The 14,123-nt window shown below is 34.1% G+C and overlaps 1 protein-coding gene across 1 annotated transcript; it reads right to left on the bottom strand.

Moving 5' to 3' along the window:
- Positions 1–2,357: 2,357 nt before the first annotated feature.
- LOC140452802 (uncharacterized) lies at positions 2,358–3,719 on the bottom strand. Its single transcript, XM_072547131.1, has one exon. It carries the CDS (start codon positions 3,717–3,719, stop codon positions 2,358–2,360), a length of 1,362 nt encoding a protein of 453 aa, XP_072403232.1.
- Positions 3,720–14,123: the final 10,404 nt, after the last annotated feature.

The raw sequence follows: 14,123 nt of genomic DNA, 5'->3' as shown, positions 1-14,123 counted from the left end.
TATAAATGGAAAAATATGTATAGAGAAATAACCGAATTTATTACTTTATACCCTACTTGTCAACTCTCAAAATTTGATCGTAGGAATCGTACTCAAGGTTTAAATGTAAGGCCTTCTCCGGAGAAACCATTTGAGGCTTTATCTGTAGACCTGTTCTTTTTTGATAAACAAAAAATGCTCACCGTTATAGATAATCTAACAAAATTCGCACAAGCGTATATTTGAACTGATAAAAACCCAGAAACAATAATTAGTTAATTAAAAAATTAATTTTCGCTTTTCGGCCTTCCTAAGATGATTATGTCAGATCACGGGGGTGAATTTAATAATAAAAAGGTGGAAAGTTTAATTAATTCATTGAATATCGAATAGCACCTTACTTCGTCTGAGTACCATGCCTCTAACGGTATAATTGAGCGTTTCCATGCTACCATAACAGATACTTTGCGAAGTTATCTTTTAGAACATAACCAGTGCGACTTAGAAGATGCACTTTTAGTCGCTATACACTCATATAATTCTAGTAAACATCATTCAACATCCACTACACCCTATAGTGTAGTATTTCCTTATAAAAATGATAGAGAATTTGATGAAATTTCGTATAATAATCAGTTAGAAAATATAAGGGAAAAACAATGCGATCAAAGGAAAAAGCAAAAGAACCGTTTTGATAACTTAAGAACGAGTAATTTGGAAGTAAAGTATAAAGTTGGAGATAAAATTTTTTTAAAAAGACCAAGAAATCCAAATACACCAAAATCGGTATTAAATACAGGACCATATGTTGTTCTTGAACAGTTTTTTTACTGTTGTAGGTGTAATATCAATTTGAAGATGTTTATTAAAAAGTCCTTTTATTCTTTCTTTTAGGCTGCTTGGTTCATTTGTATCCATTTTTAGACCATTCATTACAATGTTGTTTTTTCTTTTATTTTTTTCGATTATTTGGACTGCTTTTTTCATTTCTTGTAACTCTCTCCTTATTTCTGAATTCTCTTTTCTTATATCCTGATTTTCTTTTTTGAATTCGTTCGTTTTCTACTGTCAGTTTTAGTAGAGCTTCGTTTGTTTTGTTTTGTTGGTCTTTAATTTCTCTTATTTCAGTTTTTATTTCTTTATATTCTTGCTTCATATCTTTTTGAGTTGTGTTCATTTCTTTCATCATTATTAATAACTGGTCTAATTTCTCAGATTCAGTTGTTTGGCGTTTTGTAGGAGTTCTTGGTGTTTTTTTGCTGTTTACAAAAAAATCTATATTTTCTCCTTTTCTTTTTCTTCCTTCATCTGTAGAGTATTCGTCGCTGTCCATTCTTACAATATTTTCCTTGGACTTTTCTTGTTATTTCGCTGGTTATCTCCTTCCCCGTCCTACACCGCGAAAAGAGTCGTCGACCAGTCAACCCGTCGAATCTCCGACCCTTATCGGTGTTTATATGTGGGTCACTTCTACCGAGTTACTTTTCGTTGTAAGTCCCGTTTCCCGAGTTTTCTTACAGCCGAAAATTAAAACGATATTTTTCTTCTTGAAGTCAATGAAAATTCTACCAATAAAACTCTAAAAATTATATTAGACAACGAGGTTATTCGAAAATTTCATTTTAATAATGTAGAACCATTTTATGATACGATTAACTAAACGAAGTTGAAGTGTAACACATCAAGTAGTAGATATGAGCTTTAATTATCCATATTGGAGGGATGCCGGTTTTCAACATCCCTTCACGAAGAGTCTTGTTTGCTAACAGTGTCTCTTTCAGCGGTTTGTACTTGCTGTAAGTCCAATTGGTCCGCTAGCCTTCGAATACTCAGTAATATAAACTTAAATGGACTCTTAAATGTGATTTAGTCTGGCCTGTTGAATAGATTGATATGACGAAATAAAACAATAACTTGTTTAGCTAGAACTGTAATTGAAAAAGGACAAGAAATAGAAACTTATAAACTGCGAGTGAATAACTAATCGTAATGAACCTAATTAGAAAATTACAGTTTACGAACGAAAACACCATAACACTTCACATTAAGGGTTCCCGATATATTGCGTAACTTGCAGTTGCGAACGTGGAGAAAAACTCTCCGAAACTTGAAAAATAGGTCTAACCTCTACGGCGATCGCTAATTCACTGTCTTCCCCTAGCCCATCCGAAATAATTGTCTATCCTTTTGAAGGATCTACCGGTTTAAGGTCAATATGGGCGGAGATTAACATTCTAAGAAATAAGTCAATGCAGGCAAGGAATTTATTTAGGTAAACGATGCGGCGGAAATATTTTTATTTGTTTTGAAATAGAATTATTTGGTTGGAGATTATTGTTCTCCAACATTCCCCCGGCGTTAGAGCCTTGTGGTCTAACCTACTCTTCTTTATCTTGCCTAGGGAGAACCGAAATTTTAGAGATTGCCCTTGTAAATTGACCATTGATGGTCTTTAACTTGACCACTCTGACTTTGCCATCTTGACCGGGCATTGTATCAACTACCCGTGCTAGAGGCCATTTTAGAGGAGGTACATCGTCCTCTCTCAGAAGGACTAAGTCATTGACTTTTATGTTATCCCTTGGTCGGGACCATTTTGGAGAGTTTTGTAAGCGGTTTAAGTAGTCAACAGACCACTTTTTCCAGAAACTTTGATGTACTTTCGCAATTTGTTGAAACACGGATAAATTATTTTCCGGGATTTTTTCTAAGTTTTGCTCAGGATGCGCAGTCAGGCTGGAGCCTATTATAAAGTACCCAGGACTGAGAAAAGTGTAATCAGAAGGGTCGCTGGACATGGCACAGATAGGCCTTGAATTCATCACAGCTTCAATTTGAACCATGACAGTATAAAACTGTTCGAAAGTGAAAGAAGAAGAGCCTATTAGTCTACGCATATGATATTTAGCGCTTTTTATTGAAGCTTCCCAGATCCCAGCCCAATGAGGAGATCTAGGGGGAATAAACTTCCATGAGATTTGATTTTCAGACAGATATTCCCCAATGGTTTGAGAATTTGACTTATTTTTAAAGAATTTGTATAAGTCGTAGAGTTGGTTTCTTGCACCAGAAAGACATGTGGCATTGTCACTGTAAATGACGGTTGGGTTACCACGTCGGAAGATAAACCTTTTGAGTGTTAATAGAAAGGAAGAAGTTGTTAGATCAGAAACAACCTCAATGTGCACAGCTTTGGTCACCATGCACACGAAAATGGCTATGTATGCCTTGACTTTTGGCGCTTTTCGGAGTGAAGAAGATTTTAACAGAAAGGGTCCACCATAATCTACACCTATTTTTTGAAAAGGTCTTGTTGTAATGGACAACCTATCTTCAGGTAAGTTACCCATTAGCTGTTGTGCAGGAGTGCACGAAAATCGGAAACATGTGGTGCAGTTGAGAATAATTCGTTTTGCTTCCTTTAGACCATTGAGAGGCCAGAATTTCAACCGAAGGTTTGAGAGAACTGTTTGAGCACCAGCATGTCCCAATCTGATATGCTCATTTTTAATGATAAGATTGACGGTATGATTTTTGGATGGAAGTAGTATAGGATGTTTTTGCAAATAGTCTATGTCGGGACAGTTTGTAAGTCTGCCTCCAACTCTGAGAAAACTAAAAGAATCTACAAATGGTTTTAGTGAAACAATGTTTTTATTTGAAATAAATTTGTTATTTTTAAGCTCCGCAATTTCTTTTGAGAATGCATCACCTTGAATTTGTTTGATGATGAAATCCATAGCATAATTTAACTCCTCCACAGAAAGGGGTTCAGAAATTTTTTGTTTTTTACAATTAGAAATAAACCGAAATACGTACGCTACAGTACATTTTAAGCGTGAAATATTTGAGAAACGTGAAAAAATTCTCATCCAGAAGTTTTCTACGTTAGAATTTACCACGAGGCTTATTTTTCGTTCCTCGGGCAGGTTTTCGAGCACTTTGTCATTTGCTAGATTGGAAACATTGAAATTTTTATCTCGTAAGCATTTAGGGCCTTGCCACCAGAAATCGCTATTGAGAATTTCAGAACCAGACATTCCTCGAGAAAGAAGGTCTGCGGCATTTTGTGCAGACTTTATGTGAAGCCATCTAAAGTTTTGAAACAACTCTTGGACAAGTGCTACCCGGTGAGCCACGAAAACCGACCACCGACTTGGGTGACTTTTACACCACGACAGCGCTACCTGGGAGTGTGACCAGAGGGTGACTGAATGAAATTTTACAGGTTGATTTTCAAAGATAGAAATTATTTTTGAAACAAGTTTTGAAAGGAGAACCATCGCGCACAGCTCAAGCCTAGGAAGTGTTACCGTCTTTAACGGAGTTATCCTTGATTTGGAAGAAACTAATGCACAGGATATGGTCTCATCGGCATAGAAAGTTCTCAGGTATACGCATGCGCCATAAGCTGCCAAGCTGCTGTCTGAAAATCCATGAAGCTCAACCTTTAGAATTACTTTTTCAGAAAAGTAGAAACGAGGAATTTTTAAATTTTTTAATTGTGACAAGTCCTGTAGAAACTTGTTCCAATCGTTTAGAGTATTTTTGTCCGAAATTTCTGTGTCCCAGTGAATTTTTTGCAGATAGAGTTTCTGCATAAGCATTTTGCCTTTAACAATGAATGGATTGATGAGTCCCAGAGGGTCGAAACATTGTGCTAATGCAGACAGGATACTGGTGGGCAGAAATTATTTTCGGGGACGGAAATTGTTATTTGGTCTTCCGCAGGGTTCCATTTTAGGCCTAGAACTTTGCTGGAAGTAGAATCGAAATTTAGGTCATATTCCTGAGTAGTATTTTTTGAATGTTTTGGATTGATTTTTTGTAGGAATATGGATGAATTTGAATGAAATTTATGTAATGTAAAACCATGGCGGTTTAGAACAGAATTTAATTGCTGAAGTATTTCGAGCAATTCTTCAATATTATTTGACCCATATAAACCATCATCTACATAGAATTGGGTTTCGAGAAAGTGTGAGGCCAATGGGAATTGAATTTTATTTTTATTTGAAATCTCTTGCAAGACTCTCGTTGCAAGAAATGGGGCGCTGTTCGTCCCGTATGTAACAGTATTTAGTTGAATACATTTTATAGAATCGTGGGTATCGTCCCTCCACAGAATATTTTGTAGAAAACGTTGATCTTTGTTGATCCACGTCTGTCGAAACATTTTTTGAATATCACAGGAAAATATGAATTTGTATTGCCTGAAACGAACCAGAATATCGAATAGATCAGGTTGCACCAGATACCCTTTTAATGAAATATCGTTTAGACTTTTTCGTGTAGAGGTTTTACAACTAGCATCCATGACGACACGCAAAGTTGAACTTTTATTTTGTTCGTTGATGACACACAAATGTGGAATAAAATATTTTTTGTCCGAATTTTCATTCACGAACGAAAGTGGTACATATTCAGCATGCCCTGAAGAAATATATGTGTCAATGAAGTTTTTGTACTCGAAAAATAATTTTTTATCTTTTTGAAATTTATTTTCGAGCGAGATAAAACGCCGTTTGGCTATGGAAAATGAATCACCCAGTAATTGGTGTTCTTGTGCACTTTTTAATGGAATATCTACATCAAAGCGTCCATTTTCAAGGATCTTTGTTGTATAGTTTATTCGTCTTCCGGGTTTGGACCGTGTCATTTGTGAGTGACCCAAAAGTGGGTTCATCTCGACGTTTCGCTACAATTGTATGTAGCTTCTTCAGGAGAACAAAAAAAGGAAAAAGAAAACAGAAGACAGGAAGATGGGTAGTTAGCAACGGTAACTCAGTTACTCAATGCAACCAGAGGCGAATACTAACTACCAAGATGGGCATTTGGTCACAGTAACTCAACTACTCAACGCAGCCAGAGGTGAAAACCAAATGCCAGGACAGGGATTCACGTCCAACAGCTCAGAACACTAACGCGTCGAGAGGCGGGGAGTGAATCCGACGATTACTCCGCTACTGCTCTATTTATAGTCGCGGTGACCTGTCGTGTCGGGACGTATCGGCACACTCCGTGGCGCGAACGTCAAGAAGCGCGCGCTGGCCAATCATGTGGCTGCATCGTGGTAGCGGGACCGGACGGCGGATCTAGACTGAGATTCCAGATGGGAGACAAGTAGTATCCTTCCTCTCGATTGATATTATGTGGATTTTTTCGGATCTCTAGAGATTTGCGGATTTTCCTGGAATAAAAGAAGGGGCTCTTAGAAATAATGTGGGTTTTTTCGAACAATATGGAATGACCGGTTTCTTGGCAGTGGTCTGCAACTGCAGAATGGGAGAAAAGACCTGATCGAATGCATCTTTGATGCTCTTGAATCCGAGTTTTGACGGAACGACCAGTTTTGCCAATATACACTTGTCCACATGAACAAGGAATAGAATAGACACCACAGGAAGATAGGGGCGGTAATGGGTCCTTAGGAGAGGGTAGATATTGTGAGATTTTCTTGGGTGGTCGAAAAGTAGTCCTGATACCTTCTTTGCGAAGAATTTTGCCAATCCTATCAGTGACACTTCGAATATAGGGAAGAAAAGCTACAGGAGTATTACCCGAAGATTCTGAATTTGTCGTCCTAGGGTGTAAAGGGGGATGTAGATGTCGGTGTGTAATATTTTGAATTGTGGACTTGGAGTAACCGTTGGCGACAAGGGTTTTTTGCAGATGGCCAAGTTCTTCTCTAAGGTTGTCAGGTTCAGAAATCGAAATGGCCCGATGGATGAGAGAGTTGATCACAGAATTCTTTTGGGCAGGATGGTGGTGTGATGAAGCTGGTATTCTGACTTCCTGTATCGAGTAAGAATCGGGCCGTTAAAGGGCTCCCGTTTTTGTCTGGTGACAAAAATGGTGACTTTGGCCGTAGCGAGAAGTATGTTTGAATTTTTTACGGACAAAGCAGAAAAAGAATCTGTAAGAGGTTCTTGCCCTTGAACCGAAGGACCTTGAAAATTTGAATTAGACGAATGCTCGCGTTCGTAATTGTTTGAATTTGTAGAAGTTGACGGACTTTCATTGTTATGAGTCGTAGAAAAAGTATAATTTTTACCCGAAATGTGAAGAACAGTGTTATGGCGCTTTTTACATATGGTGCACCCATGTTTTGAGGAGCAGTTTTTAGAATTATGCCTATCTAGGCAGTTTACGCAGAGACCTTTTGAATTTACGAATTTTATTTTGTCATCATGCTGAATGTTTTTGAAAAATTGACATTTATAAATTTTATGTCCTTGTTTTTTGCAGTAGATACAATAAAAGTCAGAAACTAAATTATTTGAAATATTATTTTTATTTGAATCCTCTGATGTGTTATTACTGTATGCATGATGTGAAACTTTTACGGTTTTGGTTTGCCTAGGATTTGTATTTTCTAGACTTTCCAGAACAATGCACTTTTTTTCCAAAAATTTAAGAAAAGCATCTAAATTTGTTATATCTGTATGATTTCGCTCAGTTTCAAAAAGTCTCCTTGTTGAAAAGTCTAATTTGCTTTGTAGCAGAAAAACTAAAATTATATCAATGAGCTCTGAACTTGAAAATTGCAAATTTTTTAGCAGTTGCATATTTTTTGTTACAGTTGTTAGAAAATTTCTGAGAATTTGCGGTGAGCTGTTTCTCAGTGTAGGAATGTCTAGAATTTCTGTTAAATAAGAATTTATGATTGTGACCTTATTTTGATAGCGGTTTTTTAGAATATCCAAAGCAATTGAAAAATTTTCATTGGTGACTTTCAAAGAATCCACCAATTTTAGAGAATCACCTTGTAGGTAACTTTTTAAGTAAAGAAATCTTTGGATGTCAGAAAGGGACTGATTTTTTATTATCAGTGTGTCGAATAGTTCATAGAAGCTTTCAAAATCACTTACTTGTCCAGAAAAGTTGTTTATACTGATTTCCGGGAGTTTTACGGCCATTTGTTTATTAGTGCTCCCTGTATTGGTAATTTCCAATGATTTAATCGAATTTTGAATTTTTGAAAGCGTCGCAAAATAATTTTCTTCAAACAAAGCACGATCAGACTCTTGAGAATCCTCCAGGAATTCAATTTCATCCTGTACGCTGTTGAAGTCAGAGAAAAGGTCTTTTAACCTATCTTCTAGTGTTTTGAATGAGAAAACATCTTTTTCCGAGTCGTGGTTTATTTCTAGCCACGCTTGAATTCTACCAACAGAATCTAGTATAGAATGCTTCTTTTTTGTTAATTTATTTAAACCTTTATTGCTTATTGTAATAACTTTTAATATTGTAATAAATTTATTTCTAGCCACGCTTGAATTCTACCAACAGAATCTAGTATAGAATGCTTCTTTTTTGTTAATTTATTTAAACCTTTATTGCTTATTGTAATAACTTTAATTTATTTATTTTTAAATGAAATTATTATTTATTTTTGAATTAATTAATTCTGAATTATTAATTTTGAATTTTAACAAGAATGCAATAAGCTAAACTAAAAATTTAACCCTAAATATTTCTTTAACAATGCTACTTTATAAGAACACTAATTTGCACTAAAATAGATTTTTGAATTTATATAAAAAAGTTTGATTGTACGTCACCCCTGGGTTCTTAGTACTTGAGTGTGGGCTGCCTATCCCTCTCTGGCATCAGCTAGTCCTGGAAGCGCATTTCTGGAAATAATCACTAGTTTTGTTTTGTTTATATAATGTTTATTTGTCCGTAGAATAAACAACGCACTCACTATGTCTCTAGGAATTGTTGTCTATCGACGAGAATATCCGAAACACACGAAACTTTTACTGTCTTTTTGAAAGCACAGAATTATATAAATTGAATGTTTTTAGGCCAGAAAGTCGGCTAGTAAAATCAAAATCCGGCTCGAAGGACCAAATGGAGGGATGCCGGTTTTCAACATCCCTTCACGAAGAGTCTTGTTTGCTAACAGTGTCTCTTTCAGCGGTTTGTAGTTGCTGTAGGTCCAATTGGTCCGCTAGCCTTCGAATACTCAGTAATAGAAACTTAAATGGACTCTTAAATGTGATTTAGTCTGGCCTGTTGAATAGATTGATATGACGAAATAAAACAATAACTTGTTTAGCTAGAACTGTAATTGAAAAAGGACAAGAAATAGAAACTTATAAACTGCGAGTGAATAACTAATCGTAATGAACCTAATTAGAAAATTACAGTTTACGAACGAAAACACCATAACACTTCACATTAAGGGTTCCCGATATATTGCGTAACTTGCAGTTGCGAACGTGGAGAAAAACTCTCCGAAACTTGAAAAATAGGTCTAACCTCTACGGCGATCGCTAATTCACTGTCTTCCCCTAGCCCATCCGAAATAATTGTCTATCCTTTTGAAGGATCTACCGGTTTAAGGTCAATATGGGCGGAGATTAACATTCTAAGAAATAAGTCAATGCAGGCAAGGAATTTATTTAGGTAAACGATGCGGCGGAAATATTTTTATTTGTTTTGAAATAGAATTATTTGGTTGGAGATTATTGTTCTCCAACACATATTATAAAGGAATTTTAATCAATAATAACTGCAACATATAATTCGATTACCTTGTGGTACACTTCATCTACAACTTTCTCATAACAACAAAAGTAGAAAAGTTATTGCCGGTTGGTTTTTTTTTGTTCCATGTGGCCCTACCTGCCCTGTACGGAGTATGTCTAGAGAGGCTCTTCACTACAAGTTAAAACTTCGAAGCTGCAAAAGAAGCCCTTCTTAGACACCCCAGCTTCGGTCTTCAGGAGGGAGGTGTTATGGCGAGCACGCCACTGTGTGTGTGTGTGTGTGTGTTTTATCTCAATATTCAGACTACTTAGAAGATGATTAACACCCACGCTGAGAATCTCGAGGTGTTTATGATATGATCAAGAACTATGAGAGGTTTTTAGGATATAGTTTGTATTTCTTAAGTTAGTATAGTTTTATAACTGTTAACATCTAAATAAATTTGTGCATTTCATTCAGAGTTACGTTATTTAATTCTCCAACGAATTCTCTAACATCATTTTATAGAGAATAAAAGTTATTTAAGTCATCGTTATCAGGATTGCCGGTTATGAATTTAATCACAGATCCAAGTCCATTAATTAATCCACGTCTTTTTCTATTGTGGTTAAGAATAGCAAATTGATCTATAATATCCTTTAAATAATTAGAATATTGGGTTTGTAATACAGGGTGGTCAATTTTAACTTTTAACTTTTTTATTAGGTTTTCGATACGTGTTAAGTTGAGAGAAAGTAAAAATCTATGTTTTTGAATTATTTCTGTTTGTATTCCGGTTTCTTCTTGAAAAAATCCATTTGGGTGGTTAAAACATTGAGCTTGAGCTTGGATGGTGTAGAGTAGAGAAGTAAGCAGAAGTAACCTGAAAATAAAAGGAAAATGTACTATTTTCTGATCCGGTTTATGTTCTTAGCATCCGCAGTTATTTTTCTATTCGCAGGAGTTAGGAAAAAATTTGGGTTTCATTTTGTTCAAGAATTTTAATACTTTCATAAGGTATATTTTTGTTGATTTGTTTCTTATTTCTATATACTGTAGTTTCTGGATTAACTTCGGGAATTTGCTCCTCTCTGTTTCGATTTGCTTTAGTTATATTTTGGGTCATTTTTTCTTTAGTATTTTTATATACGTGTTGTATAAATGGTTGTATTTCGTTTTTTCTATTTTCATTGTAATTTTCGTATATTGTTAGGTCATTATCGAAGAGGACCTCATCTTCGTAAGGGCCGTACAAAAGGGTAAAAGGTGTAAAGTTAGTTGAGGAATGAATACTTTGATTATAGATAGTGATTGTGGTAACCATTAAATTTTTAATCCTTTCATTGGGATTTTGGATTTGCAAAACTCGTAATTTTTCCAGTAGTGTAGAATGTAGTCTTTCGATAGGTGAATTGCTTGTAGAATTTGCAGTTGTGGTAACATGCTTTTCTATTTTATATAAGTTTAAATATTCAGTAATTAGGTTTGCACCAAAGTTAGTTGCACTGTCCACTACTATTCTCTTTGGAAAATTATGATGTGAGAAGAAATGTCGTAATTTATTCAAAATTGTTATTGCTGTTTGATCTTCTATTAAATATGCTTGTGCGTATTTAGAAAACGGATCTATTATAGTTAAAAACTGATTTGCTTTAATATGAAATACGTCTATGTGTAAAGTATGTAGAGGTTTGGTAGGTAACATAGGGCCTTTAAATGGTATTGTATATGGTTGTCTTTCATATTTGGCTTTTAAACATATGTCACAAGAATTTATATATTTTGTAATCGAATCTTTTATGTTTGGAAAATATATGGATTTCTTTAAGTGTGAATAGGTTTCATTTATTCCATTATGATTTAGGTGATGGTAATTTTTTATATAGTTTGTTTGTTCGTTTTCTTCTTCAATGTAAAGTAATTTTGTTAGACAAAGAACAATATTTGTATAGATAAAGTTCTCATGTAAGAGTTTTTCCATAATAGGTTTTAAAATTCTCCTTTGTGTTAAAAATAGACCATATGTTTTATTGGGATCAATTATTTCTATAAGGTGATTAATTATTTGATTTTCTATATTATCTTTTTCTAAATAAATTAAGTGTATGTCTTTCTTGAATCGTTTGAGAAATTCATAACGAAGTGTTTGTGTAATGTTTATTATTATTTGATTTTTGAATAGATTTACGGGTTTTTCAGAAATAGGGAGTCCTGCAGAAATGTTTTCTTCTTAAGAATGAATCGTCTCGCAATTTGAAGGTTGTGTGGATCTGAATTTAAGAAATTTCGATAATAATTTATCAGGATTATCGGAAGAATTTTGAGACTCTTCTAGTCCTTCATTTTCTACTACGTTATGTTCTTGTAAATCAGTAATCATAGGGACCATTGAACTTGTTTCGTCATTTTCATTAGGATCATCTTCATGAATATTTATTTCTATTCGTGATAGTGCATCAGCTACAGAGTTACTGGAACCTTTTAAATGTTTAATATCGAACTGATATTCGTCTAATTTAATTTTCCAACGTATTAGGCGACTATTAGGAGTTTTTAGTTTCGTTAGCCATACGAGGGGATTATGATCTGTTAATACTGTAAAATGTCTGCCATATAAATAAGGTCTAAAATGTTTAACTGAATCTATAATAGACAATAATTCGTTTTCTATTACTGAATAGTTTCGTTCTGCTGTGTTCAGCGTTCTGGACAAGAAGGCTATTGGTTTATTCTTTTGTGACAGGACAGAACCTAAAGCTATATCAGATGCGTCAGTAGCTCTTTGTATTCAGAAAGTTCGATGTCAATCTTTTCATTTTTTTGTAGTGCACCTGTTTAATGGAAATGTTATTTTCGCAAAATCCGGAATGAAACGTCTATAATAACCTATTAAGCCGAGGAAAGATTTGATCTCCTTAACCGTTCTAGGAATAGGGTATTTTTTAATTCCTTCAATCTTTGATGGATTTGGAGTGATTCCCTGAGGTTTAACTATGTGTCCTAAAAATTCTACCTTTTTTGTTAGAAATTCACTTTTGTCTACCTGTATTTTTAAGTTTGCTTTAGCAAGAGAGTCAAAGATTAATCTTAGATCAATAAGGTGATCATGTAAGCTTTTAGAAAAAACTGTGATATCGTCCATGTAGACAAAGCATCTTGTATGGGTATGAGGAGCTAAAACTGCATTCATTAAACGTTGAAATGTACTTGGAGCATTTTTAAGTCCAAATGGCATTCGAAGATATTCATAATGACCTTGAGGGACTGTAAACGCTGTTTTTTATTTTCTGTTACATCATTTGAGGATGTCTAAAACTTTTAGTATATACAGGATCTTCATCTAAAGTTCTTATAAAATGTTTAGTTTGTGTCGTTGCTGACAAGTATTCTTTATTGTCATGAAATAGATAAGAGTATCTTTTACAAAGTCTAATATTTTTTTCTTTTTCTTCTTTGTTCAGATGATTAGTGCGTATTATATTTTCATCGAAATCTTTTTTTGTTCCATCCTTTATATATTGTTTCACATCAAAATTATTTAGATTTTGTACATATAAGGGCTTATTAAGAGGTGCCTTTAGAATTAGATTTGGTATTTCTATGTTACCATTTATTACTTTATGTATCGATGGTGGAATAAATATATGGTCTTGTATTTTAGTTTCAGGTAAATAAGCGTAACCATCTATTTGATTTACTGGAATTAGGTTACATCTTGTGTCTCCTAGTTGAAAAGCAATAATATTGTCATTTAATTTGATTGTTTTATTTATGTAGCTTATCTGTGCTTTTAGTTTTTTTAAGTCACTAGAGCCAATTAATGCATCAAATTTATCATGCCATTTAAAAATTCGGAACTTTACCAGATTTTCTACATTATATTCTTTAAATATGGGTATTTTAATATTAAAAATTCGGAACTTTACCAGATTTTCTACATTATATTCTTTAAATATGGGAATTTTAATATTTTGATTACTGTGAAAAGTTGTAAATACCGACTTGATTGTAAAATTTTCTTGGAATTAAAAATATTTTGGAAAATTACTCACAAGTTCAGGATTTATAATAGAGTTCTCAAAGAAAGAAATTCTCTATATTCTATATCCTCTTGTATATATAAGAATATGAATTGCTGGGATAATTATTTTCTAAAAATTGATCTTGTTCTAAGTTATGAAAATTGTGCTGAACGTTTTGTCTGATAGAAGTAGTTCTTATGGACATTGGTTCCCATTGTTGATTATTTCTAACTTGTTGTATTATATCACGTCGTGGTTGTGATGGTGGTTGTCGAGGAGTGAAATTTCTTTGAAAATTATTTGAATTATTGTTATTTCTAGAGTTATTTGTATTACATTTATCTCTAGACATATTATTATAGTTGCCATTGCTATTATTATTAAATGTATTAAAAGGTCTCTGGTTATTTTGGTTCAGCGATATATTTCGTGAACGAGTCATGAGGTTAGCGTAACGCTCACATTATTCAAGGCATTGTAATGTACGAGGATTGGCATAATATACAGTTTCTCTGTAAGGCGACTGTAAACCTGAAATAAAGGTTTTTAAAGCTTCTGTACAGTAAATATCTTTTAATGTTGCAATTTTCTGTGCACAATTATGTATAATAGTTGTACTTGCTTCATAAGAATATTAAATTTAGT

This window comes from Diabrotica undecimpunctata, chromosome 11 (genome assembly GCF_040954645.1).
Source record: "Diabrotica undecimpunctata isolate CICGRU chromosome 11, icDiaUnde3, whole genome shotgun sequence".
Lineage (NCBI taxonomy): Eukaryota > Metazoa > Arthropoda > Insecta > Coleoptera > Chrysomelidae > Diabrotica > Diabrotica undecimpunctata.
The sequence above is the reverse complement of the archived record's forward strand: the minus strand, read 5'-3'. Positions and strand labels throughout refer to the sequence as shown.